A 17,616-nucleotide genomic window follows, 5' to 3' on the forward strand; every position below is an offset into this window, starting at 1 on the left:
AACAAAACCCAAACAAGAATACAAAACCCTAGGTTGGAGAGATGGCTCAGTGGCTAAGAACACTGGCTGCTCTACTAGAGGTCTTGAGTTCAATTCTTAGCAACCACACAGTAGCTCAAGAACATCTTTAGTGGGATCCAATGCCCTCTTCTGGGATGCAGGCATATATGCAAAAGGAGCATTCATATACATAAAAATATATAAGTAAATTAAAAAAAAATACAAAGTCCAGATGGAACAGTCAAGAGAAAAAAAGTACATTGAGAAAGAGTTCTGAAGAACAAGTGAATTCGGCAAAAGACTTTACAAACGTCAGCCGATTTCAGGAAGAGCAAAGTAAATCTTAAACTGTTGCTAAAGTACTTAAGGCAGCAGAATAAACCCATCTCATTTTCTTTCTTGCAGCCCACAATCCTTTTATTATAGTTATTAAGCAGAAGTGAAAGCTTCAGAAAGTCTGCAGAAATGACACAAAACTGTGACTTTTATGGAGTCTGATCTGTTTCTGTTAGATAAGATTTAGTGTACTTGTTGCAAGTCCGATGAATTTGTGGACCAAACTCTTCTGCTTTTATGTTAGGGCCCGTTATGGAAATAGTCAACGGGTGCAGAGAATCTGAAGGTAACTTACAGAGTTGTACTGTCCAATTCAACTTCCTCTGATGACAGAATGATGCTGATATATATATATATTTTTTTTTGGTCCAATATGGTTGTTTACTAGCTATGGGTGCCTGTAGTTACTAAGCATTTGAAATGTATATTGTGCAACTGAGCAATTAAGTTTTAAATTGTTTTGCATTTTAATTAATTCAAATTTAAGTAGCCTTTTGTAACAAGTAGCTACCATACTGGAGGGTGAACTTCTAGGTCCTCACTATTCCCTTTTAAAATTAAAAACGTTTCTTTTATGGGTATGGATGCTTTGCCTGAATGGAACTCTGTGCTCTACATATGTTCCTGGTACCTGCAGAGGATAGAAGAGGTCATTGGATCCACTGAAACCGAAATTACAGTGAGCCGCCATGTGAGTACTGGGAATCAAACCTGGGTCCTCTAGAAGAACAATCGGTTCTCTTAACCCCTAAGCTATCTCTCCAGCTTCATCACTATCCTTTAATTGAAGGCTTCTGACATCATTTCCCTACATATGCTGAGTTTCCTGGATTTTAACACATATGTAGGTTTGTTCTTTGTTTTGTTTTATTTTTGGTGTGTGTGTGTGTGTGTGTGTGTGTGTGTGTGTGCGTGTGCGTGTGCGTGTGCGTGTGTGTGTGTGTGTGTGTGTCAGGGTTTCCCTATATAGTCCAGCCTCACATCGGACTCACAATTTCACAAATTTCTTACCTCAGCCTTCTGAGGCCTGGGATTATAGGCATGTGCTTTCATGCCTCACTGAAATGTCACTTAGAACGTCTAGGTCATATATGGTGATTATGCAACTGGTTGCTCCAATTGGTATCCAGTGAGGAAGTCTGATAGTGCTAGCTACAGTTACAATGAGTTGTGGGGCATAACCTGAGACCATCAGGGTCAAATAGGAACCCTATTTCTTGCAGGGCGATTGACCTTTACTGCACTTCTGGTTAAACTGTGAATATACAGATCAATTAAACATCCTCTGGAGTCCATACATTTTCATAACATTATGTTTTTCTTTATTCCCACGAGCATTTACAGGTAACTGATTTCTGCTTGCCCAGTGTTCCCCAATAAACCCACAAAGTCATATCTAACATCTTGCTGAATGACCAACACGGACTATAAGGAAATGATCAATCACACTGATATGAGTGAGTCCTCTCTTAGCTCTATGCCATCCCACAGGTCGCAGATTAAGAGTCCCAATGAACAATTACTTTTCAGATGGGAAAGAGTCACTGCAGAGAACCTTGGGCTGCCCATTTTCAGAGTTTTGGCCTTATTTCAAATAGACTATAGGGTTTTTCCTTTGGTACAAAATATGAAACATGTATCATTGAATAAAGGCATAAAATAATTTTTAAAAATCTAGTTGAATCAATAAACCAAATGTCCCCAAAGCAACAAATAAAACACAGCGTGGTAGTTCTTACAAATCTCTCTGGTGTGGCTTAGCTTTTCAGATCCCACCCACCTTTTCTAACATATTTCATGTTGAATGCATTGCAGCTCCTTATTAAGGAAAAAAAAAATACTTTTTGACTTAAAAGGCCTGTGGATAAACACAAAAAGGGGAAATGGATACTCCAGGAGACTTACCGCTGAAAAAAATAATGGCCTCCCTGTAATTCAAATGATCAGAGAAGTCCCAGAATCATTTTGTCCACAGGTTTTACCCACCTGATAGCTCGAATGACAGTTTTAAGTGGTGGAGTGAGGTCCTCAACGGACACGTCGCACTGGCATCCTTTTTCATCATATACGTCATCGGTGCCAAGGGCTGTGTCAGCTGCAAGAGAAAACAACACTCAACACCCACCACCAGTTTCTTGTTTAGGATATACTGTGTTATTTGTCTTACATAGGAAAGGTGGGGGCACTTGCAGACGGAGCATATAACCAACTGATTGGGAATAAGCCCAGCAGATTGCCTTCCCAAGTCTTTTTTTTTTTTTTTTTTCTTATGGTATAGTTTATATCTTTTATTTTTGTTTCTTCACTTATTCTCTTTCTTTTTTTTTAAAAATTTTTTATTAATTTATTCTTGTTACATCTCAATGGTTATCCCATCCCTTGTATCCTCCCATTCTTCCCTCCCTCCCATTTTCCCCTTATTCCCCTCCCCTATGACTGTTCCTGAGGGGGATTTCCTCCCCCTGTATATGCTCATAGGGTATCAAGTCTCTTCTTGGGTACCTGCTATCGTTCCTCTGAGTGCCACCAGGTCTCACCCTCCAGGGGACATGGTCAAATGTGAGGCACCAGAGTTCGTGTGAAAGTCATACCCCACTCTCTACTCAACTGTGGAGAATGTTCTGTCCATTGGCTAGATCTGGGTAGGAGTTTAAAGTTTACTGCCTGTATTGTCCTTGGCTGGTGCCTTAGTTTGAGTGGGACCCCTGGGCCCAAATCTGCATATTATAATGTTCTACTTGTAGGTTTCTAGGACCCTCTGGATCCTTCTACTTTGCTATTCTCCCATGCTTCTCTCATCTAGAGTCCCAATAGGAAGTCCTCCGCTCTGTCCCCTTATCCAAGTACAACCTCATTCATTTTCTGGTGATTAGATGTGGATATTTTCCTGAGTTGATCTCTATCTGGAGGACGGTGGTGACAAATTTGTGTTGATCCACCCTTGCTCTCTGCCCTGTTCCTCGGAAACTAATAGCCATTATTTGAATTGCAGCTGTTTAGAGTTGGGAAAACTGTCTCTGGACTCTTAATTCACCAGTCTGTCTACACAGAGCTCAAATGCCACGGCATTGACCTCATTAGCCCTGTTGCCTAACAAGTTAGTTAGGCAGCAGAATGGAGAAGGCTGACAACATATTGCTTGCTGGCCTGGCAATGGTGGGGTCAAGAGAAAACTCACTTAAGCTAATACAGTCAAAGCTAAGAGAAGACCAGTTTGCACATGAAAATCAGGTCCATATAAAGCAATCAAGTTAAGTTGTTGGTTAATTGTAACACTGGGTGAATTGAACAGGGATACAATAAATACCACATTATTGACACTTTATAAGACCAATAGAGAATAAGCAACTCACATCATTGCGTCTTTATTTTCAGCAACCAAAAATATTAAAAGCAAGGAAAAATTCCTGTAATGAGCAATAGGGCTAAACAGATATTGGAAAGTTTATACAGGGGATATTATAAAGCTGTTAAAATTGATGTTGCTGACCAATGACTGAAAAAAAATGTTAACTGTTAAAGAAAAATTACATATGATCAGGAAGAATTTTATACTTTTTATCTATCTATCTATCTATCTATCTATCTATCTATCTATCTATCTATAAAGTATCTACAACGAATATGCTTTAACAAAGTGAGATGTGGGTAATGCAGCCCTTTATTTGGTCTAAGCTTTCTTGAATGTTGACATACATCACAGGCCTTGTACTGCTAGTCTGTCTTCGCTCGGCAGTCGACTCACTGCCTCAAAAGGGAGAGATTTGCCACAGACTGTCCTGGTTGGACTCAAATCCAAACGGCTGTTGGAAGTTCATTCATTGAGACTGTGTTTGTGCTGCGAATGCAGTCAGTGTGGCGTTAAATTACACCAATACTGGTTGAGTGTTTGGTCCATGCACTCTGTGCTGGGATGGAAGCTAGTGGAGGTAGAGAGGGTGGGACTCATGCCAATGAATTATCCTAGATTTTTCTTCAGGGTCCCTGTCTTTGCTTTTCTCTCAAACAAAATAAGCGAAAGTCAAACTGCTATCATAATAATGATAGCATGACAATGATCTCACGCGGGCTGTCTGAATGTCAACACACATACATGTGTTGAAACTCGGTTGTTAGTGTGATAGTGGGAGATAAGGCATTTGGGAAGGTGATGGAGGCCACATGCATGAATGGCCTTGGAAAATGTACGAGAGTGCTAGAGTGCCTTCTGTCACCAGGTGCACATTGAGTTATGTCACCAGCTGAGTACAGAGCTGGTGTCCTCAGAAGAAGCCAGCAATCAAGCAATATCTTAAATAGAGCTCCAGTCTTTTGAGACACTGAACCTACAGGTACCTTGATTTGGATGTCTTACCTTCCAGAACTGTGAGAAATACATTTCTAGCCTTTATATAATTAGGGCATCTTTTGTTACAGTAGCACGGACTGAAGCAAATGGCAATCATTTTCTGAAATGAATGTCAGCTCTTTGGTGAAGTCTCTATGTGTGGTCAGTGTTTACAAACAAGAGGAATGCCACATGCTGCTGGTGGTATTGTGTAGAAATCAAAGCTTGGGCAAGATAAGCAAGCACATTGTCTGTGGCCATGAAATGGTAAGTGAAGCTGTGAAATTGTAGAATCTGTTATTACAATCTATTTTCCCAAGGATCCAAAGTCTATGCACTCCGTTTTTGCTCACCTGGTGTCAGAGAACAGGTTAAAATAAAGGAATAAGATAGAATAAAGTAAAACGGCAATGTCAGAAGAGACAACATAGGGTCAGACGAGGTCCATTGGCCCTGATAGGTGTCTCCATCTTTCCTCCACTGACGTTTGTCACCGTTTAAACAAGAGGATATTGATGAACTCACAGTTTTTCAGAATCAAGAATGATCTGGAAGGTAGCTGGCCTGTTTTGCCTAATTGTTCACTTATATGACAGTCTTTTTAGCCCATGAACTTCATGTCTGAGAGTAAAGGTATTACTCCTCTTACTTGACCGTACTCTACTGGTAGTTGCTGGGGACTATGACCTTATTTCTAATAAAGATTTTACAGACATAATTAAGATATGGATTGAGATTAAATCACATTGGGGTAGGGTGGATAAAACTGCATACAATAAAATAGTCTTCATAGGAAACAGAAAGAAGAAGAAATAGGGGTGCAGAAGAGCTGACGCCAACAATGGAGTTATGCACTCCACTGTGAAAGCCCACTGGGTAAGTTCTTCTTAAAAACCTTCTGAATGTTCTGTCCATTGGCTAGATCTGGGTAGGGGTTTAAAGTTTACGGCCTGTATTGTCCTTGGCTGGTGCCTTAGTTTGAGCGGGACCCCTGGGCCCAAATCTGCCTATCATAATGTTCTACTTGTAGGTTTCTAGGACCCTCTGGATCCTTCTACTTTGCTATTCTCCCATGCTTCTCTCATCTAGAGTCCCAATAGGCTGTCCTCCCCTCTGTCCCAGTTTCCTGTTAAGTGAAGGCTTTCATTGGACATGCCCCTTGGGCTAGTATGCAGATATAAGTGAGTATATACCATTTGAGTCTTTCTGCTTCTGGGCTAACTCACTCATTATGATCATTTCTAGCTCAATCCATTTGTCCACAAATTTCGGGAATTCCTTGTTTTTAATAGCTGAGTGGTATTCCATAGTGTTCTCCACAGTTGAGTGGAGAGTGGGGTATGACTTTCACATGAACTCTGGTGCCTCATATTTGACCATGTCCCCTGGAGGGTGAGACCAGGTGGCACTCAGAGGAACGATAGCAGGTACCCAAGAAGAGTCTTGATACCCTATGAGCATATACAGGGGGAGGAAATCCCCCTCAGGAACAGTCATAGGGGAGGGGAATAAGGGGAAAATGGGAGGGAGGGAAGAATGGGAGGATACAAGGGATGGGATAACCATTGAGATGTAACAAGAATAAATAAAAAACAAAAACAAAAACAAAAAAAACAAACCTTCCGAATGAGCAACACTAGGAATACTTTGACTTTGGACTTTGGGATTCCCGACCTGTGAGACAATATGTTTCCCTTGCTTTAAGCCATCCAATATGGGGCAATCTGCTATGACAGCCTTGGAGACATTTTTACTCTGGGACAAATAATGACGATGACCATAATAGCAGTAGGATTTTTAGGGAAATCTAATTATGTGCCAAGAGCTTTAATTAACTGCTACAAACCCCTGTGAGGTGTGTCTGTTATTACTCGTGGCTTTTCACAGTGTGTGAATAAAGCACAGAGGCTATGAACCTTGCCCAAGGACACATGAAGACTGATGTGATAGAACCAGAGCTTAATCTTGTTCATCCCAGGCCCTAGCTTCCCTCGGCCTCTTCTATTTGCCCTTTTTACCTCTCCTCTTGGCCTCTGACTTCCCTTCTGTATTACTATTTCTTTCTTATGGCTATGTGTATCTACAGACCAGCTGAGTGACAGAGTTAAGACTACCACCCTGTGAGATGCCCAGATATTACCTACTCAGTGGCAACGTCAATAACATCATAACGCTTTTCAGGATTTCCAGTATAAAATTCTCGGGAGCGTTTTATACTCTTCTTCAATATTGAGGCACGTGACTGCTTTCTCTCATCTGAACTCTAGTGAGAGACACTTCTCATCCTATGTTTCAGAAAACTGGGAGACACTGGAGAGCACATAGAGAGGGCAGATACAGCAATATTCATATTGATGACCTCTCTTGAAAATGTAGCACAACTTGCCACAACCTTATATTAAGCAGCCTAAAATGTAGGGTCATTTGTTTTTAAATAAAATGTTATATATATATTGTTTGAGAAAAATTTCACAGGCAGTGAGTTTTGGTCAAGTATAATCCATCACTCCTTCTGTGTCAGTTCTTCCCTGACCTATTATTCCCTCCCCGCTTCATCCTCTTTTCCCCCCATTGAGTCCACTCAGCAGTGCCAGGACGTGTATGGATATAATAGGAGCATTTATTGGAGCACAGGCAGTCCCTCGGGGGCTGCGTACATGAAGAGAACTGACTTTACCCTCCCAGAACAGCACGCGGATTGTCACAATAATCATGAAGTGAAGATAATGAAACCAGTGCTCATGGCTGACTGCAGATGGAGCTGGGACTCTCCCAAATGATTACATGACACTTGTTTCCTAGTTTACTGGTGTACTTCCTCAACCCCAGCCTGGATGTCAGGAAGACACATGGTCCAACTACCCTGCTTGAGGGGAAGTCTAGACGGAAAATGGGAGCCAAACACCAACTGTTTTTCCATTCAGATATGCCTTACTGGGCAGAATTCAGGCACAAATTAAACACTCATGTCTGCTTTTCAGATTACATTTATTTAGTGTGTGTGTGTGTGCATGCGCATGTGTGTGTATGCACATGCATGTGCCACAGTATGTATTTGAAGTGCAGAGGACAACCTTTTCTTCTGCTATGAGAGTTTTGGGAATCAAACTCGGGTGATAAAGTTTGGCAGCAAATACATTTATTGGCTTAGCTACCTCACCAGCTCTCATTTCTGTTCTTTTGGGAGGTTTTGTTAGAACAACAAAACAACAACAACAACAACAACAAATCAAATACACCTCTGTTGGTGTGTGTGGAGGTAGGAGCTGAATTAGATATTATTCTCATTCTTATTCCAAAGCCACAAAACTTGAGAAGTCAACACTGTTTTGCTTCATTTGTCTCTTGGGACATCAATTTTCATTCTAGTTAAGTTAATAATTCATTAAAACTTGTGGTTCCTAACAGCTTTGAGCCCTCTCTGAGTGTTAGCAGCTGGGGCTATGTAATCTTCTGTGGAGGCTGGGTCTGTGCTCTCCAGTCACGTGTTGGCCTGTGAAAGTCTGGCAGATGTTACTTATGGGGACACGAGTTCATGGGAGTCTCACATTGGAAAAAAACCAAGCCATAGTGTCAAAGTATCAGTCAATAAAGTGCTCCAAATGCCTTCTTGCTTTGGACAATATTCCAACCTCATGCTGTTCATGCTTGGCATAGAAAAACAAAACAAAGAACAAATGTATAAAATATAATAATTTTTTTTGTTTGCCGCACCCTCCCTTCCTTTTTTCTTTTGTTTTGTTTTACGTTCATCAATGCCTTGATCATGCCAGGTGGGCATTCTGCCTCTGAACTGTACCCTTAGTCCTGTTTCATTAATTATCAGTGTTGGGGGAGGGGGTGGCTTGTTCCCTTGTATTTAAAAAAATCGAAAATAAACGCTTGAAAAACCCCTTCTATTTTACATAGTCACTTTCTATAGTATTTGATGAGGATCATGTTGTCCTTAGGTAAAGAAGGAAGAAGACAGAAGAGAAGAAATTCTGGAAACATGCTAGATCTGAAATATTTTTGTTTCTTTCATGGAAATCTAATATCAAAGTGGGGGTGTTTGTGAAAGGGCTACAAGTTTCTAGTTCTTTCTCTTAGTAAAACACCTTTTAAGATTCTGCCCCTCTTGGCAGTTTTGAAGTCTTGACTGCATATTAGAATCGCCTGGGGAATATGAAAACAAAACAAAACAAAACAAAAAACAAAAAAGGCCAACTCCCAGCTACCCTAGGGCCATCACTGGAACTTCAGCTGAAGCCAGGCAGCAGAAGTGGTGCACAGGTTGTCCAAAGAGTAGTTGCCTTGCTTGATGGAAGCCCTGATTCTAACCCAGTACAACCATGCCACCACCACCACCACCACCACCCCCCCCACCACAAACAGGCATCAGACTAAAAAGAAATCTTTTTCAGATTCTATAGAAATTCCAATGCATCCAGTGGCAAGAAGCACTGATCACGGGTGGACTAATGACACCAGGTTTATCTGAGCCACAGCAGAAGAATGTTTTTATGATTCTCTGTTTACTGTGTGTGTGCTCGCGTGCACCTGCATGCACATCTGCACGTGCATGCATGCATGTGTGTGTGTGTATGTGCACACACATGTGTGTGCTGCAGATATGGGTTTTAGAGCTGCAATTTGAGACAATTTAAGTGCTTCACAAAACAACAGGAAATATCCACATTTAAAAAATAAATCCCCAGATGAATTGGTGATAATAAAACAGCCAGGCTTAGAGCTACCAGGGAACATTAGTTACTGTGTAATTCAGCTAGAAGGTGTCAGCCTTCAGTGGAATTCCAGACACTATCTCCTGTCCCAAGTGCTGCTGAGACCTCACTTCTGAAGGCGTCACACTCCCCCTTCAGAGGCGTAAGTGCTGTTCTGCACATGAGAAGTTTACATCTTCACAGAACAACATAAGATGATAGTGTCAGAAACCTAGCAGGAAACATTTATTTTCTTTCTGTGGAAGAAGAATTGGGTCAGCAGGTTTGTAGAGAAATTATAATAGAGAGTCATAGCTTTGATTATGCAGACAGAAAATAAGTGCCCATAGTAAGGAAATCATAATAACACCAAAGAAGTTTGATTTGGAAAACCTTCATAATGAAACAACATTTCTGTTCTATGATGTCTAGGACAGTTCATTGTGATATCTATATAAATAGGTGAATAAAGTATTTAACAGAGATGACCTGGGCTCTGGGTATAGTTCACTGGTAGAGTGCAGCTAGCAAGCAAAAGGTGACGAGTTTTCCTGTTACTACTTCAAATAAAAAATGTATTTATCCAAAAGAAACTAAAACAACAATTTAAAAAGTAGTAAAACTATTCAGTTATTACAAATAAGAATCCACACATTAAAATCAGAGACTTTTATCTATGTAATTTATACAAGAACAGTAACTAGTAATGACAAAATCAGATGGATTTAGTGCACATTAGCATTGATAGCAATAAACATGAATTGGAATGCATTTCTTATGGCTATTAAGGCTTAAAATTAGCCCTGGGAAGATGGCAACACAATTGTGAGGACCTGAGTGTGGATTTCAAGAAATCACATAGAAACCCAGTGCTCCCACGGACAGGTGGGAGGTAGAGACAGGAGAAGACCCAGAAGTTTCCATGTCAGATGCCTTGGCACATAGCATAATAATACTAAAATGGTTTGATTTGGAAAACCTGCAAAATATAAATAACATTTATATGTCTATCATACTTAGGAAAGTTAACTGTGATATCCATATAGTGGGCAAATGAATTCCTTAACAAAGATGACTTGGGCTGGGCAGTGGCAGAGCAGAGAGTGGCTAGCAAGCCCAAGGGCCCAAGAAGAACTGGGTTTCAAAGCAGAGGGCAAAGACTGCCTGACACCTGTGGCTATCCTATGACTTCTACATGCACACATGCCACTTTTGAGTATGTGCACCCACATTCATTAACTATCCACCACACACACCAGATTAAGAAAAAAAAAACCTTAAAAATTAAAAAACAAAAAAAGCAATCTTACAATCTTAGTTCAGGAAAGCTTACTTTATGATATAAAAGGAGGGAAATTAAGCCACCTGGTCTTCAACTTCATCAGAGACTTGAGAAAGAATAAATGTGATTACCTGAGTATGCCGGGAATGCAGGTTAGTAGCTTTCCAAATGAGAGCATGACAGAGAAAGTTTGATACCTGAATAGTCACCCAAAACTCTCTATATCATTGGAGTATCTTCTTCAGCCTTCTGGCCCAATATATATGATAGACACATTTGTAAGGCAGGAACCATTGAGGACTTGACCACCCTGTCCTGGAAGAGTTTGGCCATCAACTCTACCTGCATCCAAGCCTGTCCTGTTTTAGGCAGAATTCTGTCTGTGGTAGAAACTAGGACACAAGTCTCTGATGGAGTTGAAGACCAGGTAGCTTATTTTTACAAAGAAGCTTAGTTGTTTAGGGGTTAAGATGTTTTTAGGTCTAGATAGATGTTTTAAGTTGATAATGACAAGATGGGATGGAGATTGATTTACATTCAGAATTTTAAACGCACCAAGATAGGAACAATGTTTTCTTCAAGGCTGTCAAATACAAATAGTCAAAACACTAAGAATGTAATGTTTACGTAATTCCTAATTGTGTCATGGTTCTTCTTGCTATAGGTAGTTTACTGTGCATATGTGTAATAATATAAATGTATATGTAAAAAAAATAAAAAAGAAATAGTATAGAATAAAATAGTCTTACATGCAAAAAAAGGAAGAAAATTAATGTAATAAGGTTTGTCATATTGATGCTGACTATAAATAGTTAAGTTACACAGGTTAAATATTCCCAAGTAGGAAGTTGCATGTTGTCGTAAAATATACTATTATACTATCAATCTGAATTAGTAGCCATGAAAAAGATGAGTAGCATATGATGACAAGAAAATATTCAAAATGTGTGATTAAATTATAACGTGTGGCTAAACACCCAGGTTGATTACATACAACAATATGTGAAAAGGAAAAGAGAGGAGAGTATATGAAAGTGAAATTAGTTACACTAGGGCAGGAGATTCTAAATTATATGTATTTATTTATCAATTCCTTAAGGGAATGAAAGAACGTTTTTCTCTAACCTCCAAAACTGACTTTCTTTGGGGGAAAAGGGAGGTAGAGAATGAACTAAGGCTTCTCTGGCCACTAACAGCATATAGCTTTTGATGTACAAAGTACTCAAAAAAAAAAAAAAAAAAAAAAAAAAAAAAAACAGAAAAAAAAATAGAACGAAGGAAGGAATATTTTTGAAAGATGCAAAAGTTCAAAGCATCCAGAATTGTGGTACAGGCTTACAGTATGAGTGTGAGAGATCCCAGCCCACAATGTAGAAATGAAACCTACAAAGGCTGTCTTTCATTGGGCTATAGGGAACACAGATTGGAGCAGCCACCATCAGTGGTTGTGATGAACAATTTGTTACACTCTGTCAAGAGTTACAATTTATTCCCCAAGGGTTCCTTTGCTGCTGGTTGGACCAAAGTTGCTCTGACACCTGTTAGCATCTCACAGCACCTTAAATACCTTCCTAAATTTAGAAGGTTCATGTTAGATGTGTGTTAGGCCAAGGACAATTTCTTTGATCCAAGTAGAGCTTAGAGTGACAGCTTGGGCCCTGAAGTAGTAACACAATCTCTTTTCTCTATGTCTTTGGCTCGGCCCTTTTTCAGTCCTGTGCTAGCTGTAGCAAACTCACCAACAGATTGACTGGGACTCTCAGGCATAAACACATAACCAGCCTAGGAAAAAAGATAATATATTTTGGCTCAGACTTTTCTATTTTCAAATATGTATTTTAACTCTACTTTTCTCCCATAATAATAACAGTACATGGCCGTTAAAATTTATCCTTTACCAATTTTATTCTTTGACTGACCACATAATATTGGTATGCTTTAGTGAGGCACAATATGGTGGTTTTTTTGTCTCCATTATTGACTTAGCATCTTGTCATGGTGCATGGCTAAACCTGAATTTTTGACCTCCTTGCCTTGACCTCCAGGATGCTGGAATGTAGCCATGACCACCCATAGCAAGCATGATATGATTTTGTATTCATATACACAGTGGAAAATGATCAAATAAGAGTATTTAGCATATCATCACCTGAGACTTTACATTCTTTTTTCTTTCTTCCTCTTTCTTTCTTTCTTTCATTTGCTTTTTTAAGACAGGGTTTCTCTGACTATCCTGAAACTCACAGTCTCACATGCTTCTGCCTCCAAAGTGCTGGTATTAAAGACGTGTGCCACCACTGCCTGGATTACATTTCTTTTTTTCCTAGAACTATTTGGTTCCTTTTAATCAACTAGTGATAGTATATAAAAGAATAAGAAAGCATCTAACCTAAACAATCAGTGCTTCAGGGAGTGGTAATATGTACTACATCCCAATGTTAAGCCTGTCAAGCCAACACCTCCTTGTTGTTTCAAAACAGAGGAGAAGTTAGAGCATAATCTTCATTATAGCTCACAGCTTGGGCTCATTTGGATGGTAAGAGATGATTTCGTAGGGTAGGTATATTGGTATGAGGTTGAAAGCTACCCTGAAAGGAACTCTTCTAGATTTCAAATGACAGAGATTACACTGTTAGTAAACAGTGAAAACCAACCCAAACTAAAGCACCCTGAGCATCAGGATGATAGCTGGTTGCACAGTCATGGCAGCTGAGAAAAATGGGAGTAGGAGCATGCCACCCTATCTCAGCGACAGCTATCCATCAGAAGATGCAAACAGCTGCTGGCCTCAAATCCACCTCAGTGTGTTTATTCATGAATTTGCAGGACACAGAGAGTTCTTTAAAACCATTTCCCCCTCCACTGCAGGAGTGCTTTAACAAATTGGAAACACAGATGCCCTGGATTTAGCTATAGCCTCATTTAACTGGAATTTGAAGTTCATGGTCAAGTAGTAAGTCAAATATCATTTTGCATATCAACAGGTAGTTTTATTTGAGGCTTGCTTTTGATGTTTATACTCTATCCAGAAGAATTTAATATGGAGTTCCTATTTTATTTAGGACTTCTTGGTTATCTAGGAAATGGGATATTATTTCAACATCTAATTTGCAACCAGTTCCAGCTTTGGTTTCTGTAGATGTGTCCAAAGTATCCAACTCAGCAGGGACCAATATAGTACATCCATTGATCATATTATAATCTGGATACAGCTGGGTAAAGGGAAATTCATCTGGCTTCATCTTCTTTTCCAGTAGCCAAAGCAAAATTTCTACTCTTTATTTTTAATAACACTCTAATTTCATTGTCATGCACTGTAGGAATGAACAAATGCCAAGTTCAACACTTTCACAACTCAATGCAATTCTCCATCATTTGTAGAGGCATATTCAAACCTATACAGACACTTCCAACACTATAGTTTGAAGAGCTTTCAACAAGGTTAATTCCTCAAATCACCAATGCTGCTCTTATACTTTGTACCAAGATTTCTCTCGTGGTCCATGTGGAATTTCATGAGGAAATAAGCTCCATCTCATCATTGGTTTTAATGTTTTTCATGTAATCCTTGGATTACGATGCATTAAGATTAACCACATTCACCAGGGCGTGCCACAAACCACCAGCACTCATGCCTCCTATCTACTGTTAGCATTCCGTCTGTTAGACCACGTCTCTGCATCTTTCCTCCCTTTATTATTTAAATTAAATCATAAAGTATAAGAAAAAAATTTGGTCTGAAAACTCTAAGGTAAATCTTATTAAGATTTGGCACATTCCTCTGTAATCACATTTCCTCTGCATCAGCTGATGCTTTATGTTAAAGTCAATTTCTTAGGAGATTGAAATTAAGCATGTCCAGTTGCCATATGAGAGAAATTTATTCCAAGAGCTCCTGCTTTGCCTTATGATTTCACAATCTTTCCATCCCATGCTCTAGGATACCAAATGATCCTCAGTCCCTACAGGTACTGTACAGCCATCACTAATATTACATGATCTTCAAGACGTGCTGTCCACACATCCAATCCACCATCTTTTCCTTTCCCTTTTTACTTAGTTGGCCATATATTTATGCTCAATTTGCAATTGCAGGATTGTAAAGTACATTGGGTACCAAGAAGAAACACACAAAAGGGTGAACCTCAGAATAAGGTCCTGGGTGAACCAAGAACCTTGCAAATATCTCTACCACTGAACTACACCCTTTGTGCAATGATAATTTACTACACTGAATTATTTTTGGTTGTTTGGAAGGCCTCTTACTTGATACTCAGTGAGTTCTATGGCAGCTGGGCATTGTCTTCTTATTCATGTAGCTGGTTGTTTCTACCTGGTTTCATTATCTATCTATCTATCTATCTATCTATCTATCTATCTATCTATCTATCTATCTTCTACCTATCTTCTGTCTATGATCTACTTATTTATTTATTTTTGGTGACCACTCATAATTAAGTAAAACCAAAAATCTTACTATGAGAGTGGATAGCTTACATGCAGTGTTAGGAAACCATCTGACTGAGTTTCTCTACAGTATGAGAGTGGTGAGGAAATGTTTTTTTGTGTGTTTGTTCCAACTATGAATATATATCCATCAAGTTTAAAGACTATAGAACTAAAAAGTACACTTTTGAAATAATTTTGAAAAATGAAAAATTTATTTTATTTGAAAACAAGTCTATTCACATTTATGAAATATATTAGTTTCATAATAAAATAACCTTTTGAGCTTTTAAAGACTAATTCTAATTAAAGGTCCCCTTTCAACCCTTTTAAAAGGTATTTACTTTTACATACATGTACATGCATGTCCAAAGCAGATACAGTATACTTGGCAAATGCTGCTAGCACAATGGGAGACATAGATTAATAGAGTTGGTGTGACTCAGTGGATGTGTTTCCTATTTCCTACTTTAGTGTCATGAACTCTTTTGACAGAAAATGATACACATAGAACTCAGAACAAACAGTCCAGAACCTAAGACAATGAGATAAGGAAACACACTCAAATATAAGAGAAAGTGTAATTTCCCTCTAAAAAGAAATCTAAAAATTTCTATGACTGACCTACTCAAATCTAAAGATTTTTATATCAAGAAAAATATGATTAGTGTTTAGCTGAACTTTAGTTCTTGTTAACTTATTCTGTAGTACTTTTCAGAATTTTTTGATGTCTACCTATAAAAATAAATTTATTTTATCTATGTGATCTAGCACACACACATGAACACACCTGCAAACACACACACACACACATAGATATGAATACACACATTAGTAAGACAAGAGGATAACAAAATGAATATACATACCTAGTCCTGTTCCCTCTGAAAATTCACTAAGATACAGGGATGAGATAATTTAAAAGATAAACTATAAAAAGAGAGAACACGAGAAAAGGCAGCAGAGACATAACTTTGGAGGTGGGAAGCAGATGGACAAGTTAGGTAACTGAGTAGCTGAAATCAGAAAGAAAACTCCTTATCAGCAACAGGCTAAATGGAGAGACCAAGATTTACACTTCAGAAAATTCAGGACTCTCAGGAGTTGGCAGCACTGGGTTCTTCTCGATGCAAGAACAAATGGGAACTTGTTAAGATGAGGAAGACTGAATATAATCTGCATTACACTTGGCCACACAGACCTTTCTGCATTCTCTCACTCTGCCCTTGGCTGTGGACAAGATTGACTGTTTTAAGTTTCTGCTTTTTTGACTGCCTAGCAGCGATGGGTAGACTGTAGCCTGGAACCCTGAGTGGAAACACCGCCTCCCATCTACCCTAAGTTTTATGTGTCAGAATGTTTTAAACATAGCAACTGCAGATGAAACTAAAGTGCGGTAGTGATGACAGTAAACTCCATATCCACTGGGTAAAGGATTAGATAAGTAAGTGCTCTCTGGCAAGAATAAACTATTAACATAAAGAAGTTGTTAAGATTTTGATATGTTAAAATTATTGTAATTTGTATTAGAAGGATAGGAGTTTCTTGAGAAGGAAAAAAGAGTAATAAATGTTAAGTTGTCATTGACCAGAGGAAACTATAATGCTCAGAACTGATAGGAAAGACAGATATATACGTATCTTAAGAAATAGTTAAACATTGAGGTCAGTGTTTCTGACAAAGATTCCAGTGGGTAGGGTAGAAGTGAGAAAAAAATCTATCACATTTTCTCATAGAGGGTTCATATTATTTGACCTTTCTTTATTTTACTGTGTTGGACCTTGCTGTTAGGGTTGAAGTTCAGCATTACCAGATAGCCACTGAGCTCAGTGCTAAAACCATTGGTTCCCTTCCTCAGCTGTCTTCCCTCCTCTTCCCATGATCTGGCACAACCCCAGATCCTCTAAATGAGCATCAGTTAGTCCGTAGGGAGATTACAGGCTCAACCCTTTCTCAACAAGAAAGCCACCCAGTGTGCACCTGGGGATTCCGAAATACCCTCCATGCTAATGAGATGTCTTGGTGTCTAGGATTCCAACCAATGACCTTTTTCCATACCTCTAACCATACATGCTCTTCCCCCAATCCCTGATGTCCATAGGATCATTAAGTGTTCCCCTTCTTGTGATAGGACTGTACTGCTGCATGTAAATGGAGTATCCCTGGCACCCCTGTAGTCCCATCGAATCAAACACATTCACCCTCAAAACCATTCCCATTGCCCAAGGTTTATAAGTCCCTGTTTCACTAGAAATAAATGGCTTGCCATCATCTCTTTCACCATGGCTGTCTGAGACTCGTCATTTATTGTGGGGATGGAAGGGATACCTTTCTCCCTGAAGAATTCTCCTCTGTATCCCTGGCCTTGGCGTCTGACCAGGCAGCTATAGCTGTCTTGGTTGCCACTGAAGTTTGCCCAATCGCAGGGAGCTCAGTGCTTATCTATGGAGGCAAGCTGCTGACTACCAATGGAGCAGTAGGTGGACCTGTGTTCTGGCCTTGAACTGACCAGGAACCGATGT

General features: G+C 39.3%; 1 protein-coding gene across 3 annotated transcripts in view; it reads right to left on the reverse strand.

The window, feature by feature from the left end:
- Positions 1-17,616, reverse strand: part of Kcnq5 (potassium voltage-gated channel subfamily Q member 5) — a 536,287-nt gene that overhangs the window by 21,493 nt on the left and 497,178 nt on the right. For all 3 annotated transcript variants that reach the window (XM_051152962.1, XM_051152961.1, XM_051152963.1), the window contains one exon: positions 2,323-2,431. In XM_051152962.1, coding sequence (XP_051008919.1) covers positions 2,323-2,431 — 109 coding nt within the window. The remainder of the gene's footprint in view (positions 1-2,322; positions 2,432-17,616) is intronic.

This window comes from Acomys russatus, chromosome 11, assembly GCF_903995435.1.
Source record: "Acomys russatus chromosome 11, mAcoRus1.1, whole genome shotgun sequence".
Classification (NCBI taxonomy): domain Eukaryota; kingdom Metazoa; phylum Chordata; class Mammalia; order Rodentia; family Muridae; genus Acomys; species Acomys russatus.